Below are 26,675 nucleotides of genomic sequence, written 5' to 3' on the forward strand. Positions count from 1 at the left end.
GTATATCATCTCGAATGAAATGACATTCCAGCTCAACATGTTTGGTTCGTTCCTGGAAAACGGAATTGGCTGCGATGTGGGGAGCTGAGCGACTATCACAAAACAAATTCATCGGTCCCTGATGATAATGCCCATCGTATACAAAACGTTCTTCATCCACTTCAACTCACACAAAGCTTCAACCATCACACGATATTCTGCTTCAGCCAAAGATTGAGAGACGACATCTTGCTTCTTAGATCTCCAAGAAATCGGTGAGTCTCCCAGCTGAACCATCCACTCACTAAGAGATCTTCGCGTTAGAGGGCACCCCGCCCAATCCGAGTCACACCAAGCTGTAAGCTGAAAAACACAGTCTGACTTAAGAAAGATACCTTGGCCGGGAGAGCCTTTCAGTACTTCACCACACACAAGCCTGCGTCCCGATGCTCTCGTGTAAGACTCTGCATAAACTGAGACAGAGTATGAATTGCGTAAGCCAGATCAGGACGCGTAGCCGACAAGTAAATGAGCCTGCCAACAAGACGTCTGTACTTCTGCGGATTGAGCATGGCTGGAGCAGTAGACTTAGCCAACTGATGATTCTGCTCAATAGGGAAATCAACTGGACGACCACCAAAGTAACCAACATCAGCTAGAATATCCAACGTATACTTCCTCTGCGACAAGAATATCCCCTCCTGGCTTCGTGCCACTTCTATTCCCAAAAAATATTTAAGCTTCCCAAGGTCTTTCATGTGGAAGCAATTACTCAGATAAGTCTTAAACTCTTGAACGACCTGATTCGAGCTCACCGTCAAAACCAGATCGTCCACATATATCAACACATGCAGTTCTTTCTTCCTCGTGATCAAGAGAACAGTGAGTGATCTTCTCCACACTGGATGGATCCGTAATCAAACACACCTTCTCAAATTTGGAAAACCAACAACATGGGGATTGCTTCAAACCATACAATGATTTGCGCAATCGACACAGCATACCTTTCTCCGGAGCATGAAAACCAGGTGGTATTTTCATCAAGACCTCTTCGTCTAAGTCTCCATGCAAGAATGCGTTGTGTACGTCCATTTGGTGCAAGTCCCAGCCTCGTCCACACTCAATTTTCAAAACATATGCACTGTTGTCATCTTCACAACGGGAGCAAACATTTCAAAATAATCAAGTCCTTCCACCTGCTTATTCCCAAGCACCACAAGACGTGTTTTGAATCTTTCGTTAGTACCGTCTGCGTTGAACTTTATTTTGAAAACCCATTTGCATGTTTCCCCAGAGGCAAGTGTTCGACGGACCACGTACGCCGTAATATCAAAACTGGATGCATCTCTCCATCTTTTGTCCCTCATAGCCTCAGCAAAAGACCTTGGTTCGATGCCTCCAGTGACTGCAACTAAGAAAGCAGTATGCGCGGCTGAGAAACGATCACAAGACAAAACTGGTCTATTCCATATAATGAGTAAAATTTTAGCTCAAACTCTCCACCACCAAGATCTTCATACTTCTGAACAGTTCTCAGAATGTAGTCTTGCAACCGCGTTGGATGTTTCTTTTCACGCAAACCTCTTCCCAGCTCCGGTACAGGGTATCAACTACTTCTGTTTCGCCATCTACCTTTTCTATAGGTTCCTCTGTTTCTGGTTGGCCAATATCACGACCTCTTCTTCAACTGTTTCTTTACTAACTTCTTCTTCTAGTTCCTTGCTGACCTCGTGATCACTTTGAGGCTGATGTTCTTCTTCCATTAAGTCAATAGGCCTTTCTTGTGATTCACTTCATCATCGCTGTCAATGAACAAGACTGCATCATAGTCGATAAGCTGATTGCCTTCATACTCTGCGTCTTTAGGAGAAGCAGGCGTAGACAATTCAAAGAAAGGAAATACATCCTCGCAGAATGTAACATCACGAGACACAAAAATCTCATGTTTGTCCAGATCATACAATGTCCACCCTTTCTTAGCATATGGATACACAACAAAAGCGCAACGACGGCTCCAACTAGCAAATTTTTCACCATCCCTCTTCTGGTTGTGAGCATAAGCGAGACAACCCACTACCTTCAGTTTCTCGTAGTTCGGTGCAGAGCCAAAAATTACTTCATAAGGTGTTTTTCCTTTGTGGATTTCACCCGGAGTTCTATTGATGAGATGAGCCGCAGCTAATACACACTCTCCCCAGAACTCAGTCGGAAGTTTACCATGAAACATTAGAGCTCTTGCAGTGTTCAGTATGTGGCGATGCTTCCTTTCGACCCGTCCGTTCCGCTGAGGAGTTCCAACGCATGAAGTATGATGCACTATCCCACTGGAAGAAAAGAACCTCTTCATAGATGTGAACTCTGTCTCGTTGTCCGATCGTACTGTTTTCACATCTCGATCGATTGAACTGCAGTGACACCAAGTGATAAAATTCTTCAAAGTTTGTATACTTGTGTCTTGTCTGCCAGAAGGAAAACACATACTCCTCTCGAGAAGTCGTCTACCACAGTGAGAAAATAATAGGAACCACACAGGCTTTGTGTTCTGTACGACCCCCATAAGTCAACATGAATAAGCTCGAAAATGTCTTTGCTTTTACTAATGCTCAAAGGAAACTCAGTTCTACACTGTTTTGCTCGAAAACAAATATCACAAACTGAAAACTCAACACCAACACTACTATCAACTACTAGCAATTTCCTTATTCTCTTCTCTTATGCATGCCCAAGTCGCTTATGCCACAACTCCAGCGACTCCTTTGCACCTACTTTCTTCACTCTTCTCACCAACTCCACTCCTTGAAGAAAGTAGACGCCGTCCCTTCTCTCACCCATTCCAATCGGCATCATCAGCGTGAGGTCCTGCATCAGACAACACGTCTTTGAGAACAAGACAATACAGTTCAACTCATCGATGAGTTGTGAAACCGAAATCAGATTACACTTCAACTCTTTCACATAAAGAACACTGTGAAGTTTCAAAGTGTCAGTCAGACGAACACTTCCTTCCTGATCGGCCATTACCAGCTTCCCATTTGGTAAACCAACCAAACAAGGAGCAACCATATGTATATCAAACAGACAATCTAGCAATCCTGTCATATGATGAGAGGCACCAATGTCTACTATCCAATCATCTCTACACTTCTTACCGTTAAGACGTGTTCCCTCTGTTTTCTCGCCCAACATTTTCACCAGTTTATCCCACTGTTCTTTTGATAGACCAGTAACTGCATGAGCATCGATTGTAGGTGCTACATGAGAGACCGCATTGACGCTTGCTCCCTTCCCATAGCTCCCTTTGTTTCCTTGTTGAGAAGGCTTCCCTCCTCTTCCTTTTCCTTTTCCATACTTCTCAAGCCACTAGTGAGGATAACCGTGCAATTGATAACAAGTTGTAGTATCATGGCCCGGCTTATTGCAGTGAGTACATAAACCTCCTCTGTTGTTCCCTCGAGAGAGCCCTCCACTTGCGCTGACTGCAAATGCCATAGCCTCTCCTCTTGCTTCCTTCACACGGTCGCGATCAGAGAATCACATCTGCTCTTCTCTTGCCACCATTGCGTATGCATGATCAACACTCGGAAGAGGATCAGTGTTAACAATAGCAGTTCGCACATTCCCATAGAGAGACGCGCCCAAACCAGGACAGAACTGATGAAGTTTCTCCTTTTCTCGTGCCATCTCCAGTTGACGCAGAAAATCACACGCGCATCCTTGACACTTGCATCCTCCACAGCTACACACCGGTTTGAACTCATAGTTTGAGAGATCTTCCCAAACCACATGTAGCTTCCCATAATATGTCTCCAACGACAGATCACTCTGCTTACAGTTCATCAATTCTTCTTTCAATTGTTGAACTTTCACTTCACTTTTTGCGTTGAACCGCGCCTTGATGCTATCCCACAACTCTTTAGCTATCTCACGATGTGTGATGCTAGATCTGAGTTTTGGATCAATAGTATTAAAGATCTAGGATGGTACCATCGCGTTCACCGTCAACCAATCCTCCTCTTCTTCTGACCCTTCTTCTGGTACCTTCACCGTACCATCCACGAAACCCAGCTTCTTCTTTGCTCGAAGTCCGGTTCTTATTTTTCTCCCCATTCATCATAGTTTCTTCTATTGAAGACAACTTTCGTGATCACATTTTCTGGATCATCTTTTGTAGACAAAGCGTATGGAGACGTCACAACTTTCTTATCCGCTCCCTCCATCTTGCTTTCGATTTGTTTCTCTTCAGGTTTTGTCATACCTAAAGCTCTGATACCATAAAGATCTGATAATACTTTGTATTGAACAAGATGAGTTTACAACGAGACTACTACCTGTCTTATATACACGAAGACAATCTTAACTAATTAGATACATCTCTATCTTTGAAGATATTTACAAACGAACATAAAGATATCTCCAACATTCTCGGACTAAGAATATTTCCAAGCTATATCCCAATACTGCAAGAGTCGTTGTTGATCTCCACCTCCATTTTCTTGGATGTTTGACGGCGTTCGTGGAGCTTGAATGCTTGTTTCTTTGGAGTTAAAGGAAGCTACAGATTAAAAAGACTTTCCACCGGCCAGATCGAGTTTCAGGTGGAAGGTTAGAGCACCTCCAATGGGGGGTTCTACCCATTGGAGTTCTAAACATTTATATGTGTATATGTATAGATTATATAAGTGTATGATTTTTAGAACCTTTGCATGAGGTTCTTCCCAAAAAATGGTCTCTACACTTACATACACTTATATAATCTATACATATACACATATAATGTTTAGAACTCCAATGGGTAGAACCCTCCCATTGGAAGTGCTATTAAGGGGAGAGAAATCTGGAAATCACAGAGGTATGGGAAAAAGGTTTGTCTCGTTCGATCTGTTTTAATTAGGGTCAAATGGACGGCCCCACAATATAAAATTTATGTTCATGTCCAAAACTTTATTGGATTTTCTCTCCTAAGCGTTTACTTTTTTCGTTGCAATTTATCCCCAAAATAGCAAATATAAAATTGTAACACACCTTCGATGAATCTTCACTAATCAATTTACAGCTAATATACAATTCATGTTACGTACACACTAAACTTGAATTTCTTATATTGTAAAATTGAACTTCTGATTATTATATGTAGAATATACATATTTAATCTAAGCGAGAAGAGGGCAAGAGAAGGAGATGTCTATTGAATATTTATACATTGCAAACTGATTAGGCTTGTGACTGTATTGCATATATCCAACATCACCTCAGGGACAGTTCTGATCATCCTTGCTGGTAGGTTCAAGGGCAAGAGAGTTGTATTATTAAAGCAATTTCCCTCTCGTTTGACTAGTTAGGTTTAACTTTTGTTCCTTTCTATCATCCATCTGAAGCATTCAATACCCATCAAGAACAACGGTTTTTCTTTGACACGGGGTAACCAGTCGTTAAGTGTTATGGAAATGTGGCCCAAGTAGAAGAACATAAAGGGAGAAAGAACTTATTCGAGGCGGAGAAATAGGTAATAATAAAATTTGGGAAATATATAAATTATTTTGATGAAAGATATGATACTACCCATCTCTTCCTTCACAGGAAGTATATCCACAAGAAAGTTGCCCAGAAAGTTGTGGACGGATCTTTGATCAAAGCCATCTAGGAAGTTCAAGAGTTTTTAGAGACTCCCGAGAAGTGTTTTGTCTGTTGCCTCTTTTCAATGATTTAGAGTATATACCACACGTTGGTTTTAGTGTCCATAATATACTGTACATGACAAGTTTACTGTTTTCAAATATGCGTACTGAAGAGTGGACACCAACCCGCCAAATGTATCATTAGAGTTAATTTGGTACAATGCATGCATGGTCGTTGATAATGCATATCAGTTTCAAAAACGATAAAACAAGAATTATCCACACCCAACCAAAAAAGGGAAGTCTTATAGCTAGCGACAATAACAAGTTCTAAGATTATTTGGGTTTCAAATTATTGTAGACAAAGAAAAAATGTGTCAAAATATTTAAAGATCTTCTTGTTTGTACTACTATGATTAACACATATATAGATACACATCTACTTACCAAAAAAAATATCTTATTTAATTTTTAGCTTATTCATTCTATATTCTATGTTTTCACATTTGATATAAACAGTCAATATTATTTAATTCAAACGTTGGATCAATGTTTTCAGTATTTAGGATATATTGTTATGCTGGAAATCGTTGTTAGTTTATAAATCATCCGAATGGCTAAGCCTGGAGGATTTTATAAATGTAGTTTTATTTTTTTTAAACCAGTTAACTGAACCAAATAGAAACATCAATACATGTCCCAGTAACAGATGCATTAATTTCACCTTTATGAACTTGTCCATATAAAGAACTATTTGTTTCATTAAGGTATGATAATTTGGTGTTCCATTTAGCACATTGAACAAATTTTATCATATTCATCATACTACAACACCATCGCCAGAAAGTAAAATCCGAAGGTTCTAATAATTTTGAAATTTAACACTTTTATACAAGACTTTTTTATGCCAGATTTTTTAATAGAATCCACATAACAGCATGTGGGTGATGTATGTTACATTCTTTATGCACCATTTTTTTCGGCTTTCAAAAAGTTGATCCAGATCGGTAGGAATTTGTCTGTGAGGGATTGTTAAGACCAAAACAATAACTAAAGAATATGGTCCTACACAGCCTGCCCAGCATCTTCAAGTGCATTACTCATCTGTCTACGCTTGCGTATAAGTGGGAAGTATGGACGCAAAAAAAAAATAAAAACAAATTGTTTGAAATACACTAAATTTGTCACTACTTTTCAAAAATATACTCAATTAAACGTACCATAACGTTAGGGTTTATGATTTAATGATTATTGCTTAGGTTTCAGTATTTACAGTATATAAATAATTAGGAGGGTTAATTTTATTTTTTTATAAAAAAACTTAAAGTATTTATGAAAATGATTATCATTTGAAAATAAATTTGAAAAGTATTATTAAATTTGAGGTAAATTTATAATTCCTCAAAAATAGTGAGCAAACCTTAGCGGTAAGCTTCTATGAAAATTCAATATTTTAATTGTTAAAAATTAGTAAACACAAATTTAAACATAATAAATCTTCTTGGTATATATTAATGAATATTAAAGCACCTCCATAAGTAGGATAAAAGTGGATATCTCAAGAATAAACAAATGAAAATGTCAAAGTTGGAAAGAAATAAGATGCATTTTATCAAATAAGAAACTGTTAAACCCCCATAAGATACTTTATTTTATACATGTCATTTTTTAGTGGTAAGATTGTTTTAAAAACAATGAAATTGTTAAACCCCCCATGAGGCTGCTCTTATGTTTTTGAGTTTTGAATAGTCACACAATCACGGAATCCCTACAAATGGTTTCTCCAAAATATTTTTTTTAATATAACTTAGTTCATTGATGTTATTGAAATTGTGTATTTTTACTACAAATTCCCTCCGTTTCATAAAAGTGCATTTAAAAAAAATATTGCTTCAAAAAAATAAATTTTGTACTTTAATATATTTTTATCTACTAATAATAATTAATTGTAAAATTTAAAAAATATTAACTGGATTTCTTGAATTCTTATTAGGTTATAATTATTAAGAAATAAATAATTACAAAAATCCATGCATTTATAACTAAAGTTTAATATGTTTTATTAATATATGTGAAATTGTAAAATATATATTATTTTAAAACAAAGGGGAATACTTTTATACTTTTTATTTTATAGCCGCCTTTTACTTGAACAGTAGCATTTAAAAAAATTATTTATCAACTCTATATATTACAATTTGTCTAACATCGCCTCCCAATGCTCTTAAGTCAAAATTTTGATAAACCGTTGTATTGTATTATATAGCTAAATATTTGAAAGTAATATATTATTCAAGTAATTTAATACTATTCAAATAAATAAATCCCACTTTCGAAAGAATGTCCCAAACATATAGTACCAAAGTAAACATATTTATATGATGATCTAAGATAAATATACATTATTCATAGACATAATTTCACATATTGTTAAAATTTAATGGTTTTGAACAAAATAGTCATGTTTAGACAAAACGAAAAATTGGTTATTTAATTGTGAGAACATATAATGTTATGCTAGGATTTAAATGAATTTTTACAACCATTTCAATGAATCTTTGTAATTGTTTAGATAAAACAGTTAACTATTTTTATGAACAATTACAATCTTTGAGATAAACCATTGCAACATTGGTGATCACTCATTTTAATTTTCGATGATAAACCATTACAATCTTGTATTGACTGATGCAAAAAAAAAATTAATAAAAAGAGTTGCGGGAATTGAAAGAAAAAAGAGCAAGAAAAACAAATTAGAAAAAATTAAGAAAGAAAACGAGAAAAGTAGTTTCACTGCTTCAAATGATCATAAAAGATCTTTGGAGAATCACATACAAACATTAGAAAACCTTTTTTTTTGACAACATCATTTAGAAACTACGAAGAAACTCCAACCGGTCCAGTAAGCCAAACGGGTGGGAATGAATCGACATAAAGCCTAGCTGAAAGAGAATTCATCGCACCACGTGCAAACTTATCCGCCAAAGTATTTTGTGCTATAAGAATATGTCAGATCCGGAAGTGAAGGAAGGAAGTCTTACTAAAAACAAAAAAATATCTTTTGTATCTTAGTTTTGAAAAAACATCTTTGGTTGTCTTAATCTACAAATAGATTTCGTTTACCTAATACTTGACAAAGGTTAAAATTTATTGATTTTCTGTTTCATTTCTATGGTATTTTGAAATTTAATGTTGTTAAACTGTTACCATTTTGTTGCATGTTTTAAATTTCATTAATTGCTAGTGCAATTACAAACAACCTTTTGTCTTAAGATTAAGTTTCCTACTTCTTTTGACAAATGTTTAAAAGAAATTTAGAACTTTTCTTCTGTATATTCAAAAGTTATATATATTTTAAAACATTTATATTTAAGTGAACAATATTGTTAAAAATATATTTTGATCGTTTAATTAAAAAGTATATATATTTTTCCTCTAAATTAAAAAAAATAATGTAGCAAATTGTTACACATTTTAAATTCACATTCTTAAATTATCAAAAAAAATATTTTTAATTAGTTTATTCATTACCTTAAATGAAACAATATAAATAAATATAAGTATTAAGCATATATATACAATTAATATAATTTTTAGTAAAAATTAACTGCCCGCGGATTTGTTTCCTAGTAGAAATAATGAGATTCATATATTTTAATTTTTGCAGATATTTGGTTTAAATATTTTTTTTGAATTTTCAGTTAAAATTATAATATTTTGGTTATTTAAATCTAAATATAACTAATATTTTTAAATATGTAGTATGTTTTGAGGAACCATTAGGTGGTATCTTATATTTTAAACGTGTTATCCAATTCGGTTCGAGATGGATTGATAATTCGGGTTTGGTAAGATTTGTTTTGGTTTTGGTCAGGGTAACTTGCATTGCATTGGCGTGTAGCTAAGTTACTACTACTGTGGTAATTTTCAGTTTAAATTTAAGAAAATATATTTTGTTTCTTTTTCAAGAAAATAATAATTGTTTCTGAAAGAAAAACTCGGAAATGCTAAGAATAGAAAGAAATGAGTATTGTTTGGTTTTCTAATCTGAAGGCTTTCAGTATTTTGAGGAGATGAACGAACGGTTTCTTCTTTGAATGACATAGTTAGTTAAAAGAGGAATTGATAAGAAAAGATGAAATGTCGGAAATAAGTTTTGTTATGAATTTTATGATCTTTTGGCCACTAAGTAGTTTCATCTCTCTCTCTCTCTCTCTCTCTCTCTCTCTCTCTCTCTCTCTCTCTCTCTAATTCTTTGTTAGGTTTGGATGATCGTTCAGAGAAGCATTCACTCAAAAATGTAGCAATCTCAAAGAAAAAATAAACTCTCTTTCAATATGATTCAATGACAATGGAGATAGAAAGTCACAAGTCTCAAGAAAAAATATATGTTTACTTAGGGTTTCATGTGTATGTGTACATCTAATATGATTTGTTGTTTAGACAAGAAAAAGTATATGTTTTATTAGGGTTTCTTAATTAGGTTTGTTCTATGAAGAAAAACAAAATGAGCAAGGAACAAGGCTGTGTTCTAAAAGCTTGGGAGGTGACGGTGAGAAAGACCCAACAAGCCAAGAAACGAGCAAACAACATTTTTGGAACCGTATCTGTAGCTCCACAAACAGATGATCAAGCTACTACGACCGAGGAGAATGATGATGAGACCAGCACTAACAGAAGCAGCATAGGAGAACTCTACCATGCAGAGAGAGTACTTCCTAATGGAGACTACTACACAGGTCAATGGTACGATAGTTTCCCCCCACGGACACGGTAAGTATCTATGGACAGATGGTTGTATGTACATTGGTGAATGGTACAACGGGAAGACTATGGGGAAAGGGAAGTTTGGTTGGCCTTCTGGTGCAACGTATGAAGGTGAGTTCAAAAGTGGATACATGGATGGGATTGGCACGTACACAGGTCCTAGTGGAGATACTTATAGAGGTCAATGTGTAATGAACCTGAAACATGGACATGGGATCAAGAGTTACGCAAACGGAGATGTCTATGATGGTGAATGGAGGAGAGGTTTGCAAGAAGCTCAAGGAAGTATCGTTGGAGAGATGAGAGTTATTACATTGGGGAGTGGAAGAACGGTATGATCTGTGGAAAAGGTACTTTTATTTGGACAGATGGTTGTAGATACGATGGGTTTTGGGATGATGGTTTCCCTAGTGGAAACGGGACGTTCAAGTGGGACGATGGGAGCTTCTACGTTGGTCATTGGTCTCAAGATCCTGAAGAAATGAATGGTACTTATTATCCATCGGGGAACGAAAAGAATCTTGAATGGGATCCTAAAGATGTGTTTAACAATCTGAGTGAGTACAAGACTTGTAGTGGAGAGAGTTCCTCCTGTGTTGCCTTCACAGAAGAAGCTCTCTGTGTGGAACTCTTCCAAGCGTGTAGAGAAGCCGAGGAGGATCTCTGTTGATGGGAGGGTGAGTGTTGGTTTAGATAGAGCGTTTGAGAAGATGAATATGTGGGGAAGTGAAAGTGGTGAAGGCGCTTCTGATATTGATTCCACCACAAGGAGAGACTTGGATGCTGAGATAGAGACTTGAGGCTGAAGGATTCATTCAGAGCTTGAAACCTAGCCCTGTGCCTATGAGATTGCCAAGGGCAGGGAAGAAGCAAGGGAGACAATATCGAAAGGACACCGCAACTACGAACTTATGCTCAATCTACAGCTTGGAATCAGGTAACCATCTCACCCGAGACCGTCTCTAAGCATGCGCAAGTGGAACGGTTGTTTTGCTCGATCCTTAAAAAGTTACTACATTTTTAAAAATAGATGTATAAACTAGGGTCTAAAATTTTAAATTATATTTCTAAAAAAGGACATAATTTTAAAATAAAATTAAACATATGTATATAGATGTAGTTATAACTTTTAAAACTATATTATTACTTCTATAGATATATGTTAATATTTTTTCTGAAGATATAACCTAGAAATAATTTGAAATGGCATTGATCTCACTTTACCTCTTCACCGGTTATAACAATTGAATCCTTGTTGACGTCTAATGATTTTGGTTAAGCAGACATGCTGTTGGAAAACAAGCTGCCGTTGTGTCTCTTGATCTTAAGCATTCAGCTTTTGATCCAAAGAGAAAGTATGGACAAGATTTCCACCAGAAGGAACCAATACACACCTCCTCACCAGTCTAGTGAATTCAAATGGAAAGACTATTGCCCATTAGTTTTTAGGTGAGAAACCATAACACTAACCTCTCTATGTACGTGTTTCAAAAAAAAATAAAAAAAAACCTCTCTACGTACAACAGTTCTTGTTGGTACTTATTCTTACACTTTTTTTACACTAATCATCTATCTCCAGGAGCTTGAGGAAGTTATTCAAAGTAGACCCAGCTGATTACATGTTATCAATCTGCGGTAATGATGCACTTAGGGAACTATCATCCCCTGGAAAAGTGGAAGCTTTTTCTACCTAACAAACGATGATCGTTACATGATAAAAACAATGAAGAAGTCTGAAACTAAAGTAAGTAAAGTTACCAGGTGAAGAGTGTGTGGCTGCTACAGATACTAACTCCTTTCTCTGCTATTAACATGATGCAGGTGCTTCTAAGAATGCTTGCAGCGTATTACAACCATGTTAGAGCATTTGAGAACACTTTGGTGATTAGATTCTACGGTCTCCACTGTGTGAAGTTGACTGGAACAATCCAAAAGAAGGTAAAGAAATAAAAAAAAATACCACTTTGTCTTCTTAGTCAAGCAACTAAACTTTTTCAAAAATATTGCAGGTTCGGTTCGTTATTATGGGAAACTTATTCTGTTCTGAGTACTCTGTCCACAGACGCTTTGATCTGAAAGGATCTTCCCTTGGACGTACAACTGATAAACCTGAATCAGAAATCAACTCAAACACAATCTTGAAAGATCTTGATCTGAACTTCATTTTCAGACTACAGAAAGCTTGGTACCAAGAGTTCATCAGGTTAGAGAATCATCAATCAATATCTTTCCATTGATTTTTTTTATCGCTATATTGTTATGACCAGTGTTCTAATCAGTCTATGCATAGTAACTCGGTCATAAGCGAAATAATTTTTCTATAACTATTTTTTAAAAATCGGGTTAGGGAGCTAGGAACTAATTTCATGCAAACCCTAGTTACTGCCTAAAGATTTATTTTTTGAACATTGACTTATGACCATTGTGTTTGTTTTCAGACAAGTCGATAAAGACTGCGAGTTTCTAGAACAGGAGAGAATCATGGACTACAGTCTTCTTGTTGGGATACATTTCAGAGAAGCATCAGTGGCTGGAGAGTTGATACCTTCTGGAGCACGCAAGCCTATTGGTTTATACTCTCTAAAACCCTAATATTATTTCTCTTCATTAGAATGCATTAACTAAATATGTTTCTTTGAAAACTGAAGGTGAGTTTGAAGATGAATCAGCTCCTCGTCTCTCCAGAGCAGACGTGGATCAGCTTCTATCTGATCCCACAAGGTAAAACACAAACACAAACTCATACTTAGAAACTTGTTTTTTCTCAAGATTTGGAGTTCACGAAATGGGTTTATTACTGCAGGTGGGCTAGTATCAGACTTGGAGGAAACATGCCGGCTCGAGCAGAGAGAACAATTAGAAGGAGCGACTGTGAACTAGTTGGGGAACCAACAGGAGAGTACTACGAGGTTGTCATGATCTTCGGGATCATAGATATTCTTCAAGATTACGACATTAGCAAGAAACTTGAACACGCTTACAAGAGCATCCAGTACGATCCTACTTCAATCTCAGCTGTTGATCCGAGGCTATACTCTAGACGTTTCCGTGATTTCATTTTCAAGGTCATCACTGAGGATGATTGAAACAAGTCTCTTCTGGTGCCTTGCAGCCACCACTTTTTATTTTTTTATTACTTGTTCCGATTTAATGATGAACTATGTAACATCAGTTAACATCTATAGTAGTGGATGTTTTTTTTTTCTCTTCTATTGTTTTGTTCGATGCAAATATATATATAAAACTGATTATTTTAGAACAAATGAACATCTTTTTTCTGTTTTCTTGTTCTATTTTGATTGTAGGGTCTTGTTGATCTTCTTGAGTTTAAGCCTATTCCTGCTGGGCCTGACTCTCCTCATTCAATTCTTAGATGGTTTTGTCTGCAAAATCCCTAACAATGATGAAATGACATAAAATCAGAAGACATAGTATCCGGTGTTGGCAAGTCGATTGGTGTACTAGCTGGTCCTTAAAGGTCATGAGTTCGAATGCAAGGAAGATGGGACCAATAAATCCGTTCTAGTGTCAAGAAGATTATAGGCATAAATTTAAGAAAGAGCCCATAACTTCTTCTTTGCTCAAGAACAATAATTCTCCATTTTTTTGTGCTAACAAAAAGATAAGTAAGATGCAATTTGCCTTGTGTATGATTTTGGTTGTGGGTTGTGAGTTGTGACTTTTGTGTTTAGGCCTGGGCGTTCGGGTACCCGTTGGCGTTCGGATCGGGTTTTTCGGGTTTTCGGGTTTACGCTCATAGGTCCCATACTAAAATTTTATTAGTACGAGTCGGGTTCGGATAATAACACTTCGGATTCAGTTCAAAATTATATTGCGTCCTAAAACCCATAAAGTAATCATATATCGTACGGATTCGGATTATATCGGTTCGGATATAACCGAAGTAGAAAACAAAATTTTTGAACCAAAACATAAAAAAAAAGTATTTAATTAAAAAAATTAATCTATCACACATAAAATTGATAAAATAACAATAAAATGTTAAATCAATCATGAAAACAAACATCATTTGTAAACAATATGTATTGCCTTATAGAGAGTAGACTTTTTATTTCAATGAGCAAATTATAAAATACTTATTTATTACTAATTGGTACTTAAACCATTTATTAAAATTTTAATATTTATTATTATATATCATATTACCATAAATATTGAATTTAATAATTGAAATACTTATATATATTTCAAAATATTTATATTGACTATTAATTTCGGATTTTTCGGGTTACTCATTCGGGTTCGGTTAATAACATTTCGGGTTCGGATATTTTTTGTACTACCCTACAAAACCCGTTCGGGTATTTTTACATTTCGGGTCGGATAACAGGTCGGGTTTTTTGGTTCGAGTTCGGTTCGGATTTCGGATTCCGGATTTTATGCCCAGGCCTACAGTCTGTGTTTGTTGCAAACAATCTTTGACTTTAGTCAAGTAACCAACTTAAATGATTTTGTCAAGAATGCTATAAGAATTTTAAGAGAAAAGGATACAACTAAAAAAGAAACAAGAAAATGATAAATACACTATATGAATCAATCACCTAACAAGTTTTCGCATTTGTCATACAAGTGCAGCGTTTTTTCACTTAACTCTTCGAAATTCAGTCTGTAATAATCATCCATATTTTCATTGGAAGATGCAAAGTGTAGAAAAGGCTTTCCCCTTAGAGACCTTGAAGATGAAATATCTACAAGAAGAAACCCATCTGCTTCTAATCCACTTAAAGTATCAAAAAGTTACGAATCTCGGACAATGTAATTTGGACCATCACTTCGTTGTCTCCAAGCCTAGTCGCGGAAATGGTGGAGGCATAGCTTGCGACTACCTTTGGTTGTGGCAATGTTCAATGTCTCTTTGACCCGATAGTCGAACCCAGAGTTCGTTTTTCTTCTGTAATAACATCTCCACTTGCTCTTTCATCTCCTTCTTCAAGACATACTCAGTTTCTTCTGCAAGAAAGCAAAGGAAAAAATGGTTCCCAGCATTCTTGTTCTAAATGATATAAGATGCAATGGCAAACTTAGTTATTATGTTTAGTTTCATGGAGTTCCAACTGAAGAATATTGATGTGGTAAACTTATTGCATATTAAATATCCCTTTTATATCACTTATCTCACTTCCCATGCTCCTCCATCCCACAACATAGCTAGTTTACCTTTAGCCAGGTTTGGTCGGCTCTTCTAACCAATTACCATGTTATTCATGGATTGGCTTATATGCAAAATGATTCCAAAAAAAAACCAAAATAAAGTTGGGAAATTTGCCAAAACTAACTCACAACTTGATTTTAACCCCAAACCTATACCCAAACTTGAATCAAATGCAAAACTAACCTAAAAACCTTGTGAAATTACAGTCCAGCCCCTTGTGACCAACAAAAAAACAGAAACCATTTTTACGAATATAGCCCAGTAAGTCGTATGAGTCGTCTGAGATGTTGGAAGTCGTCTGGACGACTTCAAAGTAAGTCTTCTGGTGTAGCTGATCTTAAAAATAATTTATATATTTTTTAAAAAATATTTTGATTAGCGAAAAATTAAAATCATGTAATTATAAACAGTTTTAAGTGATATAAATTAAATATAACAAAATTGAATTGTTTTCAACTATAAGAGTGTAGGTAGTGAATCATGGTATTCTTTGTCTAGCGTTTGGCAACATATATTGTAGTATTGTATGTATTCTTAGGGTTAGATTTTGGAAAGCTTGAATGTTTTTTTGAAAAATTAAATTTTTACCTATACATGTTTATTTTTGTGTATAGTAAACACTTTTGAAGTTTAATTTGATCTTATGAAGTGTTTAGTTAGTTAATTAAGTTTAGGGGTTATGTTTAGGGTCTAGACGACTTCCATGGAAGTCGTCTGGTGAAGAAATTAAAACAGATGACTTACATGTAAGTCGTCCAAATTTTTCCCGCTTAAATAATTAAAACCAGACGGCTTACTTGTAAGTCGTCTGGAAAGTCTTCTATTTTAGTTTTCCGCTAAAAATATTTTAATTTCCCGCTAAAAATATTAAAGTCTTCTGGACTACTTACAAGTAAGTCGTCTATGAAGTCGTCTGAATCAAAAATATTAAACCTAAATGGATTTTTTGTCTCCCTATATAAAGAAAAATTTACACATTCTCTCTCCTCCTCTCAAATGGCTGCAACAAAAATGTAATGATCATCATTCTAAAACCCTTCAAACTCTCTCTAATCTATTTGACTTGAAAACACCAAACTTTATATGAATTTTTCAGTTTTGTCTCATGTCTTTCTTACTTATCTATCTTTTTTTGGCAGATTTTTAATCAGATGGTACTCATCTTCCACTCATTTAAAGGTAGATCTATTAATTTTAAATATGTATTTTGTGTGTTCTATAAAGGTAGATTTATCTAATCTTCCACTCATTTTCTCTGTTTTTAAGCCATTTGAACGTTTTTGGATATGCAGGTTTTTCAGATCCGGATTTGATATGTAGGTTTTTCAGATCTGGAAGACTTCTGGGACGACTTACCTGTTAGTCGTCTAAAATATAATGCGCTAGACGACTTCCAAGAAGTCTTCCAGACGACTTCCAGGAAGACTTCTTCCATATCAAGTGGAGTCCAAGCTTGTCTTTGTAGAGGAATGATCTATAATAGTTTTGTTTGTGGTATGTTTTATGATTTGCATGTCTACTCTTTTAGTTGTGAATTTTTTGTAAAATCAGTAATAATATTTCCCAAGATGTAATACATGTGCTAACAATGTGTTTACACATTTACAAATCAATGAAATAATAGACTTTAATAGCCTTTTTCTTATCTTTGGATCTCTCATATGCAATAATAAACTCCAATGGCATTTTTCTCATCTTAATAAACAAGAATATTGGTAACTTCATATTGATACAACATTTTAAGAAGATTTTAAACCTTCTTCCAATTCATAACAATAATCATCATTAGTGTCTATAACAATAATACTTAGAGATGGAAACAAACAATAGTAACTAGTCAAAGCATATCATAGTTTTTATAAGTTTGTGTTGAAAAACTTAGTCAAATTTAGTAAAACTAAGGGAAAACACATTTTGAAAATATGAGTTTTACATATCTTGAAGTTACTTATCACTCTTAAAATACAAGTTATTCAAAAACTAGCGTAGAAGACTTAAAAACTAGTGTAAAAGACTTCCATGGAAGTCTTCTCGATCAGTTAGAAACTTTAATTAACGTGAATGTTGGTAACCTCATAAATATCACCAATTAAGTTATAAATTTCATTCAGTAGCCCAAATATTCATTAATAAACATGAATTAACAAGAAAATGTTAAAAAGTCTTTATAGTTTTAGAGAAAATGCAAGTTTATTAAACATTGACGCAGATGACATCTACGGAGGTCGTCTAGTAGACTTCCAGAGAAGTCGTCCATTTAGGTCATTTTTGCAATTAAAATTTTACAAAGACTCTGTTGTAATGAGTAGGTTAACTCCACAGACTATGTGTTCATGTCGAGGTTATAATCTTCTTGAGCCATTGCAACAAGATCAGCATGTGTCGAACCTTCACTCAAAAATAACATTCTCGCTCCTTGAAATGATCAACCACAAAATTCCAACATCCATCTTTCAACAACCATTCTCCATACACTGCATGTAACAGACGCATCATCTGAAAAAGTCAAAATAAACACATTAGCAAACATAGAACAAAGAAAACGAAAGTTTATTAAAGATCAACGCAGACGACTTCAATCTAAGTCTTCCCGACGACTAAAATATAGTCGTCTGGTCAACGCAGAGGTTATTTTGCAATTGACTTTGAAATTTGTTATCTGAGACGACTGAAAAATAAGTCGTCATAGGTTAGTTTTGCATTTGACTGGATTATTTCAGAAGTTTGACTTTCTTGGACGACTTACATTTCAGTCGTCTGGCGAAAATTTGAAATATCAATAATTTATTAAAACTCGACGACTTACAATTAAGTCGTCATAGGTTAGTTTTGCAATAGAAAAAAAAAATTCAATATTTAATTATATATAGACGACTTACAATTCAGTCGTCGTCCGACGACTTACATGTAAGTCGTCCAGGATTTACGAGGTTTGACCAGAATCTCGAATAAAATCCTGGACGACTTACATGTAAGTCGTCGGGCGGACGACTGAATTTTAAGTTGTCTGGGTATAATTAAATATTGAAGTTTTTTTCAATGGCAAAACTAACCTATGACGACTTACATGTAATTCGTCAGGTTTTAATAAAATATTGATATTTCAATTTTACACTAGACGACCGAAAAATAAGTCGTCCAGGAAAGTAAAAATTCCGACAAAATCTAGTCAAATGCAAAACTAACCTATGACGACCTACATGTAAGTCGTCTAGGTTCTTTGGAGATTTTTTTGTAACCAAACAAAAGCAGACGACTTATATTTCAGTCGTCTCAGAAAATAGATTTCAAAGTCAATTGCAAAAATAACCTCTGCATTGACCAGACGACTTCCAGGTTACCTGGGAAGTCGTCTAGACTAACAGATCTGAAAAAAAACTCGATTTCATACCTAAATTGGTGAGATAACTTCCTTAGCACACATAAGGCTTCTCCAAGCACACAGAATCTCAAACGAAAGTGACCCACCCAGAATCGTTAGCTTCTATGACTCTATGAACCATAAAAAATGTAGAATTAAAATCTTGGATTTTTTTAGCTGAATGTGGAGAGAAAGTGAGAGAGATGTTGTGTTTAGTTCATAAGAATGGAGAAAGAAGAAGGGTAAATCGATTTTGGGAGCATTAAGAGCTTCAAATTGGTTCTTCATTGTGGTTGGGGTATTGATGACAATGACAATCTTGTAATTACTTGAAGATGATGAGGGTGAGAGAGTAAAAATGTCATTTTCGAAAAGAAAAAAATTGATGGCATTTTCGTAAATTATATGAACTGTGGGGTGAATAGGGCATAACTAATTTTCCAAAAAAAGGAAGGTTAGTTTTGTGTTTGACTTTGAGTTTTAGGTCAATTTTGCAAAAAGCCCAATAAAGTTACAAAAAAATGATTCCAAAACCTACTAAATTATCAGTCAAAACGTTATATAATAACTAAAATCATTCTTTACCATTACACTAATATTTAATAGTAATTTAATATAAACCATATTTATATACCTACGGTTCATATCATTTATTGAAATTTAAATAAAAGTTATACGATTCATATATAATTTGTTTTCACAGTTCATTCTTTGTAAACAATAGATTGTTTGAATGATCGATTTATTCTGATGTTTATCAGTTTAGATTTGTTCATCTATTCATATACTTGACTTGGCTGAAGTGTCTGGTGGAATGAAGAAGGAAGAAGCAATGACTTAGTTGTTGGAATGAAGAAAACATGATCAAAAGGAAATGAGTCATTGCATGATCCAATCCAACCATCCATGGGAATTCATCCACAGAATTCATTTCCAAGGAAAACCATCCACAGAACCTATCCACACGTGTTTTGGAGGCAAGAGAGTGTATTTGAATTTGAACTTGAACTCTTGGAGCCTAAATCTGCCACATCAAACCACTTGCCTCTAGTTTAGTCTTTGTTTAATCCTTTTTCCTTGTGTATTTAAATCACTTGTAATCACAAATGAATCTAAGGAGAAAATCCTTCATTTACTCTTTACTCTCTCACCAATAACATTCTCCAATCTTTCTCTCTAATTTTGTGATTTGGCCACGCCACAACCGAACCTATTGCATCAGACATGTATTCAATCTCAGCGGTTGGCCTCCAGACATTTGCATTACCGATCTTAGCCACATCAATCCACATCTTGCTTGCATTTGGACCTAGGGGTAAAAGTGGCACAACTCATCCGGATCCGTTGAAGCTACTCTTCCTTCAGCTACCTTACGTCCAGAGTTGTTGCAATCCAAGAGAATACACGTATGCTTTGGACTTCTCGTCGAACTAGTGCTGCCTGGACTCTACTACTCAAACAAGATGACAGAAGCAAGTTCCAACATCAATTAAAGACTCAACATCAATCATCAGACAAACAAATAAAATAACTTCATGTCAATAACATACCACTCTGCTTTTTCTTGCCTGGTTTCGAAGGTGATGTTATTTTCTTGCCTGCAGTTTTAGTAGGTGTTGCTTCTGTAGCGGTTGTAGGCATGACTTCAACCTTTAGGACTGGCCATGCTATTTTCTGGCTAAGTGCATCACCAATCAAGAAAATATCAGCGGTTGGCCTCCACAAATATGCCTGATCATTGAACACCTTCACAACTTCGATACTAACAGCATTGGGACCTAGAGGTATATTGTTAACCATCTCTTTGGATTTAGATGAGCACACAAGACTTTCAGCAATAACCTCATCCTCATCATTGGTCCAATCATATATCTTGCATCTTCGAGATTCACCTTCCTTGGTTTGCTAAAATGTAAGAAGGTAATGATTAGAGATAACACATTGTTGTAAGAAGAAAACAAGATTTGAATTTTTACCATGGATATATCTTCAGAAAAGTTTGGATCCCTATCTAAAATAACTCTATCCATTGGCCAAGATATTTTGTATCCCACAGCTTCATCAAGAGTTAACACATCCGCCGTAGGCCTCCAGAGTGAAGCTACTGAGCTTAGTGCAGACTTAACAACGAGAGCCACTGCATTAGGACCAATTGGTATACCAGCAATTTGTACTTCGGTTCAGCAGAGCAGAATTCTCCTTCACCAACACAACATCTTCTGATTCAATCCAATCCAATATTTGTACTCTGACTCCTTCTTTGAATCCACCACTACTCTCAGATGTTTCAGCATCACCATTATTTTCTGAGAGAAGGCAAAGGAAATCGTAAATGCCTTAAAATTAATTGACCAAATGTAATGAAAAGGATTACCTTCTTCTCAGCTAAGTCTCGCACTATGCCCTTTAACTCTTCAATCTCACTTTTCATTTCTGCAATCTTTGCGTCTCTAAATTGCAGAAATGCTAGCTTAGTAGCCGCAATCCCTGTACCAACCCCCTTACTCGTCCAGGGTTGTATTTTCCCAAAACCTTTCTCACAGCATCTTCCTTATGTTATCAGCAGCTGATGTTGAGTCCATCTGACTATCAAGTGACTGTATTTGTTCCTGATACATTCATTTAAACATAAAATAATTCATTGACATAATCTATTAATTATGCACAATATACAACTTCCATAATTCTTATAATAGTCTCAGCAAACTGGGGCTTCACAGGTCTACCATCAGCATGAGTGTGTCCCGCACCTACTCACCTTACTTGGGTCTTTACTCTTTTTTTTTCTATATAAAAACAACATATCTCAGTACCATTTTAATCTAACAAGGTGTACAATATATAGATGTTTGACTACTCTTTTACCATATCTTCAGCCAAACGAAGCATTCCTTTTCGGCTGGTGGTGTGAGAAATATGAATTCTTCTCATCTCTCTGTACTTGTTATTCACTTCCTACAATATAAATATGACAGTGATTAAATCTATAAGACATGACCTTTAAGGATGAAAGTTACTTAATCGTAGATAACTCACCGTGAAAGTTTTGGTAGTTTTGCTCTTAACCCAAGAGTTCCACACTTGAATGGATGGGATGTTGCTCGGTTTAAATCTATTCTCTCAGCTGCAGTCTTCGCAGCACGTACATGTGACACTAGCCTCGACTTCCCATCCCTCCACAAATTCCCCAGCTGCTTGAAAATAACAGCTTTCTGCCACTCTTCTTGCAAGTTAAACCTCCCCTGCATCACAATAAGCAAAGGTCAAACATGTTTTAATTTCAATTTGCGGTTCAACAAAACATATAAATATATATACAAACCTGAATTTCTTCCCACATTGTTGCTTTAGTCGCTGCATCAAGATGTCTCCAATCAGCAAGTGTAACCGGAACATGTTCCCTCACAAGAGGACCAAGAAAAGACGATAGTGTTACTGAACCAGGTCCAATATGATTACCAAAGTCATTGAATGTGACCATAATCTTTTCATTAGGATTTTCAACCACTCTACGCATCTTTGTTGGTCCTCTTTTATTTTTTCTTTCACTTCATCCCCTGCTAGCTCAACTCCTTCAGTACTAGGAATCTCATCATCTTGAGCATTGCTAACTCCATCTTCTCCCATATTGAGAGCTTTTTCTTTATTCCCTTTCTCATTGCTATCTCCATCTTCTTCCATATCGAGAGCTTCTTCTCTGTTCCCTTTCTCATTGCTAACTCCATCTTCCTCCATATCGAGAGCTTCTTCTTCGTTCCCTTTCTCATTGAGAACTCCATCATCTTCCATATTGGCCGCTTCTTCTTCATTCTCTTTCTCATTGATTACTCCATCTTCTTCATCCTCTCCTTCTATCCCAGCATCGTCTTTATCATCTTCAGACATTGCCTTCTCAGCCTGATCAGCCTCATCTTCTATCTCATCATCTTGAGCAGGTGTTACGTCTTCTACCTCATCATCTCATCTTCTACTCTTCTACCTCATCATCTTCATCTTCTACCTCATCATCTTGAGCAGCCACTTTCTTGATTCTACTACTTCTTCTCGTTGGCGTTAGAACTAAATTCTTTTTTGGGAAGTCGTTTTCTTTGTTGTTCTTTTCTTCACTTTTAGTGTTGTTGCAGAAGCCTTGATTACGTCTACTCTGACGAGAACCAACTTGTCCTCCTCCTCTTGTCTTTGCCATTTCTGAAACTGATAAACAAAGAACAAATTCGATCAAAGTAAAATCAAACCCAAAATCAAAATCAAAATCTAAACCGAACATCACAAACTTGGACATGCATGTGTTAACAGAAACTAAGAATAGAAACCCAAAATCAAAATCGGCAAAATCACAAACTTTCACATGAATCAAAATCGAAACCCACAATCAAAATCGAAACCTTAAATCAAAAGAGATTTGAATCGAAGAGATACCAATCGACATGCATGTTCACACAAACATAGAATCAAATCGAAGAGATACCAATCAAAATCATGGAGGAAACTTTCTAATCTAAACTCAGAATCAAATCGAGACTCATACCAATTGAAGCTTCTATTCGAGAGAACTCTCGGGATTTTCTTCGAAACTATGAAGAACAAAGGGTTTCGATTCTAGTGGAATGTGAAGAGAGTGAAGAGAAAAGGGTTTTGATTTTTTAACTTAAGTACTTTTCAATATATTTTTTCATATACGATAGCATTTATTTTTTGATTTGCAATGGTAAGGCGCCTCCACTTACCAAATTAACGCGGCTGAATTATTCTGTTTTCCCGCAATTACAAACATAGCTTTTAAATTTTATAAACGCTATTATAAAGGCCAGTGTTGGTATACAATATAGCAGAAATGCCAAAACACTATACTACAGTGCTATTAATACCCACATTTCCTGTAGTGATGTCTTGTAATTGATGAGTTATCATTCTTAAACATAATTAGTTGGTTGCATGGATTTGAACTGAATGAGTTGTTTAGATTCTGTCGATTACATTTTTCTTAACCATTGGGATCCGAATTGCTGAGTTATCAATGTCTGATCCTAGTGTGTGGTCTGATTCTTGCTGGAGTTTGAGTGATGTTTCAGGTATACAAGTGTTGTCTCTATCCATCATCAAATCAAGACAAAGAAGAAGGCTTTGCCTATGCTGATCAGAGCCTACACATGATGTATATTCATGTTTGATCCAGAGCCTACACATGATGTATATTTCTGACCATGGAGAGATTGTTGGTGAGGAGACCAGGTGGTAGTAAGTGGGGGCTGAAACAAAATATGGTTGGGCTTTGAAGATACTCCAGGAAGGAGTATTGATGGAGAGGCAGACCAGTGTTTGATCAGCCACACACACACCAAGCTGGAGCTCCTCATGTATTGCAAGAAACGGTTGAATTAAGCGCAGACCGTTTGGTTGTTGAGCTCCTGGTTCAAAAGATAAATAAGGGGCAGTGAAGAAGAGATCAAAGGAGGAATTGGTTGACTTAAGCGCAACTGTAGGGGTGATGCGCTCCTGGTTTCAAGACTCAGTGTTTCTCACTTCTAAGCTTGGTCCTTCACTCATTTTCTCCGGATCAAGCTTGAGGAGGGGTAATGGTGAGCTATCCTGAAGGTTCATGTCGTCAACCTCACCTCAGATCATATGGAGGACTCAAGTGTCTCAAAGACACTCCTCATCAGTCCCATTCACTCATATGCAAGGGGGGTAACCAGTTTAATGTTTGAGTTGAAGTTGATTGGTTTATGCCTTGAGAATTGATGCAAGTGTTTATGCATTGGGTTATAGGTACTTGGAGGTCTCTATATCAGAAGCTGGTCGTTCCTACACCCTTTGAAGATGGCAAGGAGTCAGAAGAAAGGGGAAGACATCAAACAAGCCAAGAGAAGAGATCCGAGACGTTGGTGTGTGCAAGTTAAGGAGTTCACACTTACATCATAAGTTAGGCCATGATCCAGAGTCTAAGGACTTCACCATGAGTTATCTGAAGTTCCTTAGACTCATTGGCCAATCCCTAGGCCTTGTTGAACTCTACTCTTTTTCCCTTAGTAAGTTTTGTCCCAAAGGGTTTTCTTGCTAAGGTTTTTAATGAGGGAGCTTCTTCAAGGTTCCAAGCTTGTCCAAAGATCTTCTATGGTCAAGTTTGAGGTGGAGTGTTGGAATGAAGAAGGAAGAAGCAATGACTTAATTGTTGGAATGAAGAAAACATGACCAAAAGTAAAAGAGTCATTGCATGATCTAAGCCAACTCATCCATAGGAATTCATCCACGGAATTCATTTCCAAGGAAAATCATCCACAGAAACCTATCCACACGTGTTTTGGAGGCAAGAGAGTGTATTTGAACTCTTGGAGCCTAAATCTGCCACATCAAATCACTTGCCTCTAGTTTAGTTTTTGTTTAATCTTTCTTCCTTATGTATTTTAATCACTTGTAAACCACAAATAAATCTAAAAAAAAATTCTTCATTTACTTTTTACTTTCTCACCAATAACATTTTCCAATCTCTCTCTAATTTTCTGGATCTATTTCTCACCAATAACATTTTCCAATCTCTCTCTAATTTTCTGGATCTAACTCTCTCTTTTTATCATTGTTCTCGAGGGTTCTTTACTTATTCATCATCGTTTCTTACACTGTCTACGTACATTTCATGGCAATATGCTTATTTGATTTATATCTAATTATTAAAATAGTTGACTTATTAGGTTTTACTGCAAAGTTGATTTATTATATAGTTGAAGGTTCATCGTTTATATTCATCGACTATACGTTATTTCTATTCACATCCTTGGTTGTTTTATATCATTGTGTATTGACTTTTTAGTAAAGTTAACTTGTTTGGTTATCAATTTTTATTACAAGCCAGTCGATTAAACAGTATGATCTACTTGTATTAAATAATTATATTTTGGTCAGTTAACTGTTTTATTTCGTGACAAAAAAAAGTTAGTTAACTGTTTTACAAAATTGACTTATTGTCATTTTTACCTATTTTTATGTCAACGAAGAATCGATTCTTTTTTACAATACAGTTGTATCATTTTATAATTTTAAATATATTGATTTCTTTGAACTGTCTATTTGTATTTATGTCACTCAATTTAGTTTAAGTTTTGACCTTTTTTTCTTCTAAACCCTTGATTTAAAATGTGTAGGTTGATTTATCAAAGTCAACATTATAACTGTTTACTTATTTCATCGTTTCTTATATTTTTTAAATTTATCAGCATACTGCTTCTAGAACATTTACCAGATAGCAAAAAAAATTTACCATATAAGTGTAATTAATGTTAATTGTAATTTCTATTTATAATTCTCATTATTAATGTACATGCTAAAAACAGTCACATCATTTTATTTTTATTTCTATATCTATGAATTTTATGTATATCTGAAGTGTTAGTTTGGTTTCAAATCCTCAAATAAAATTTTGGATATTTCATCAAATTATCTTATTTTTTTTTATTGATAATTTTTAGTTGAAATATTAAATTTATTTATCGAATACAAGCTGGACTGTCTCTATGTTTGTGATGGTTTACAACTATGGAAATTTAGCAAGTGATCTTTAATTCTTTCCCCATATTTAAGCTGGACTTATAAGATATGATCAAATTTTTGGATTAACTGTTTTCTTAGAATATAACATATAGCTTAATAATGTCATGGGGAAAGAGAAGAAAAAAGTTATAAGGAAGACATATCTTAGAGTTCAATCTTAAGTTATTAGTCTATAAGAACAAGATTATTACTAGTTGATGACAAATTCAAGGACTCACCTTTTTGTACAGATGGT

The 26,675-nt window shown here is 35.4% G+C and overlaps 1 protein-coding gene and 1 pseudogene across 1 annotated transcript; one reads left to right on the forward strand and one right to left on the reverse strand.

Annotated features, from left to right (window-relative positions):
• Positions 1-2,691: 2,691 nt before the first annotated feature.
• Positions 2,692-4,086, reverse strand: LOC125600445. The gene is made up of 3 exons (XM_048773153.1): positions 4,004-4,086; positions 3,532-3,922; positions 2,692-3,339 (listed from the first exon to the last, which is right to left on the reverse strand). The coding sequence occupies exons 1-3, from the start codon at positions 4,084-4,086 to the stop codon at positions 2,692-2,694; spliced, it is 1,122 nt and encodes a 373-aa protein (XP_048629110.1).
• Positions 4,087-9,900: 5,814 nt separating this feature from the next.
• LOC125600446 lies at positions 9,901-13,884 on the forward strand (annotated as a pseudogene).
• Positions 13,885-26,675: the final 12,791 nt, after the last annotated feature.

This window comes from Brassica napus, unplaced genomic scaffold (assembly GCF_020379485.1).
Source record: "Brassica napus cultivar Da-Ae unplaced genomic scaffold, Da-Ae ScsIHWf_2271;HRSCAF=2926, whole genome shotgun sequence".
In the NCBI taxonomy this organism is placed as follows: domain Eukaryota; kingdom Viridiplantae; phylum Streptophyta; class Magnoliopsida; order Brassicales; family Brassicaceae; genus Brassica; species Brassica napus.